The sequence below is a fragment of the Vitis vinifera genome, chromosome 11 (assembly GCF_030704535.1).
Source record: "Vitis vinifera cultivar Pinot Noir 40024 chromosome 11, ASM3070453v1".
NCBI lineage: Eukaryota > Viridiplantae > Streptophyta > Magnoliopsida > Vitales > Vitaceae > Vitis > Vitis vinifera.
The window spans coordinates 7,738,067-7,741,268 of NC_081815.1; the positions used below are offsets into that span (position 1 = coordinate 7,738,067).

The 3,202-nt window shown below is 43.9% G+C and overlaps 1 protein-coding gene across 1 annotated transcript; it reads left to right on the forward strand.

The window, feature by feature from the left end:
• Positions 1–382: 382 nt before the first annotated feature.
• On the forward strand, positions 383–2,341 carry CIPK03 (CBL-interacting protein kinase 03). Its single transcript, NM_001281283.2, has one exon. It carries the CDS (start codon positions 656–658, stop codon positions 1,934–1,936), a length of 1,281 nt encoding a protein of 426 aa, NP_001268212.1. The 5' UTR covers positions 383–655; the 3' UTR covers positions 1,937–2,341.
• Positions 2,342–3,202: the final 861 nt, after the last annotated feature.

Here is a 3,202-nt window from a genome sequence, read left to right on the forward strand (position 1 = left end):
TCATCTTATCTAATCTGCCCATTTTCTTTCCTTATTGCTTTTACTGCCCTAGATATTTGAAGTTTTATTTCCATGGCTGCCCCTAAAGCTAGTTGCAGTCTCATCTGGGGTCCACGGAATTATTGGGAACCTGGGTAACGTGGCAAACCGGGAGTGAATCGTAAGAACCGTAATGGGTGAAGCCATACCGCATCATCCGCAGTGGCAGTTTCATACGAAGCACCTCCGAGGTGGACGCGTGTGATTTGCAGACAGCGCGATGAAGAGCCTGACGTCAAGATCTTGACATGTGTCTAAACAGAGCAGGGACGGAAGTGTAATTTCGAACGATGAAAGTAGTATATAAAGGAGAGGCCCTAGCACTGAAGACTAGAGGGGAAGAGGCCAAACTGCGGCAACTGAATCTGCAGAAGCCTAGAAATTTAATCAAGTTATATTTTGTGAAGAGAGCCTTGAGTCTCTCTGGGAATGCTGAGAGATGAGGAGAGTTACGCTATCAAATCCTGAGCGATGGGCCAAAAGGCCCGTCGGCGGTAGGAACTGTCATCGGAAACACGTTGAAGACGGGTAGTTGCATCGCTCCGGCTAGAGTCGATAGTATTGTAATATTGTCAATTTCATTTTGTTTGATTTAGTTGTTTCTTGTGTATAAACAATGGCGGATTCGGGTAAAGATTCGTGCCCGTCTTTGCTTCACGGTAAATACGAGCTGGGACGGCTTCTGGGTCACGGCACCTTCGCCAAGGTGTATCATGCCCGGAACTTGCAGACAGGGAAGAGTGTAGCGATGAAAGTGGTGGGTAAGGATAAGGTGATAAAAGTGGGGATGACGGAGCAGGTGAAGAGGGAGATATCAGTTATGAAGATGGTACAGCATCCCAATATTGTTGAGCTTCACGAAGTCATGGCCAGCAAGTCCAAGATCTACTTCGCCATGGAGCTCGTCCGCGGCGGCGAGCTTTTCTCCAAGATCTCCAAAGGGCGGTTGAGGGAGGACGTTGCTAGAGTGTACTTCCAGCAGCTGATCTCGGCGGTGGACTTTTGCCACAGCCGCGGAGTCTACCACCGGGATCTGAAGCCGGAGAATCTACTCCTCGACGAGTCTGGCAACTTGAAAGTCACCGATTTTGGGCTGAGCGCGCTGTCAGAGCACTTGAAGCAAGATGGGCTTTTGCACACGACATGTGGGACTCCAGCCTACGTCGCGCCCGAGGTGATTGGAAAGAATGGGTATGATGGGGCAAAGGCCGATCTGTGGTCGTGCGGTGTGATTCTGTACGTTCTTCTCGCCGGATTCTTGCCGTTTCAGGACGACAACATTGTGGCCATGTATAGGAAGATCTACAGAGGAGACTTTAAGTGTCCGCCTTGGTTTTCACCCGAATCTCGCAGACTCGTCACGAAACTCCTCGATCCAACCCCCAACACTCGAATCACCATAGCCAAGATCGTGGAATCCTCCTGGTTCAAAAAGTCGGTGCCCAAAACGATACTAACCAAAGAGGAACAAGAATTCGAGTCATTCAATTGCGGAAAAGCAAAGCAGCCGGAGACCCTGAACGCGTTCCACATCATCTCCCTATCGGAGGGGTTCGATCTGTCACCTTTGTTCGAAGAGAAGAAGAGAGAGCAAAAGGAGGAACTGAGGTTCGCGACGACGCAGCCAGCGAGCAGCGTGATATCGAAACTGGAGGAGGTAGCGAAGGCAGGGAAATTCAGCGTGAAGAAGAGCGAAACGATAGTGAGGCTGCAGGGGCAGGAAAGAGGAAGAAAAGGGAAATTAGCGATAGGAGCGGAGATATTCGCAGTGGCGCCGTCTTTCCTGGTGGTGGAGGTGAAGAAGCACCATGGTGATAGCCTGGAGTACGACCAGTTCTGCAACAAGGAGCTCCGGCCGGCTCTCAAGGACATAGTTTGGACGTCCACCCCAGCCTGAACCATTCAACCAAATGACATGAAGGGTGGGTAGTGTTTGTGTCAATCCTTAAATATTAATCATTCCTCTTCATTTCCCATCGATCCTTTGTTGTTTATTTGAATTTAGAGTATGGAGAAACTCTTTTTGGGGTCTGCCTTTTAGTCATATTCCATGCCCATGGGGTGATGCTGTGAATAATTTTGATTGTGTGTGGTTCTATGAATCATGGTGTGTGCTGAGTGATTCAGGAACAGTTTCAAGACATCACTGTTTCAATGTTAAATGTGCATAATGTTTTTTTATGTAATTTGCAAATGGATTGAATGGGGAAACTATGTTTGTTTGTTTGTTTGTTTGTTCCATAAAATAAAAATCATTTTCCACTGTCATTGAAAATGAAATGAACTATGAGGGGTTCAATTATTTTGGTGTAACATGATGTAGAGCTCGTCCAAACTGCCCAAAACCTTTTCACGGGCCCACTACGGCCAACCATTCCGTTTAGTACATGACATGATGACTCTTCTTCAACCACTTCCCATGGTAGAATTCCCCCCAAAATTAGAGAGTATGTTTGGAGACAGGTTTTCTTTATAAAATTTCTATGATTAATCATAATTCTAACTTGAACTGTTCCTAAATTTTGTTATCCAACAACTTTCTGTGACGTGTTTATCTTCAATCTTCAAGATTGAAGACAAAATTTGCCTTAAAAGAAAGTAAAAACAAATCTTGCAGTTGTAATTTGTAAATAGGGAGAAATTGGATACTTCCAAAATTTCAAGTGCCTATAAAATATTATTTATTTCCATCCTTGAGGCCTGGCTTGGTTTTTGTTTTGAAAAGGCAGGATGCGTCAAAAGTGGCTTGAATGAGTGAGTTTGAGCTTCTTTTTATTTTTATTATTATCTGAGAAGACTCAAATCATGGCAGGGAGGAAAACCTTAGGCTCTCCTAATGGAAAAAGGTATGTGGTTAAAATTCTTTAATATTAATGGAATGATGAGTGTTGCATCGTGGATAGATAAGCATTGCTCATTTGAGTTTACCATCTCTTTTATAGACTTCATCATTCATCAATGGTTGGTGCTCATCTTAAAGCTAGAATGCCTTTTTATTCTACTTTTCTTTTCTTTTTTCCCTTTTTTTTTTTTTAATTGGCCTTGGTTTGAAATTTTAATTAAATACACCTAATTCCTTGGTTTGAAATTTCATCTCATGTTTCTCTTCTCATTTGATATTTTCACTCATCTCTCTTGTAATTTAAAATAAAAGGGATGATGA

Coding starts and splice junctions, on each gene's coding strand:
- CIPK03 (NM_001281283.2), top strand. CDS start 656: ATGGCGGATTCGGGTAAAGATTCGTGCCCGTCTTTGCTTCACGGTAAA.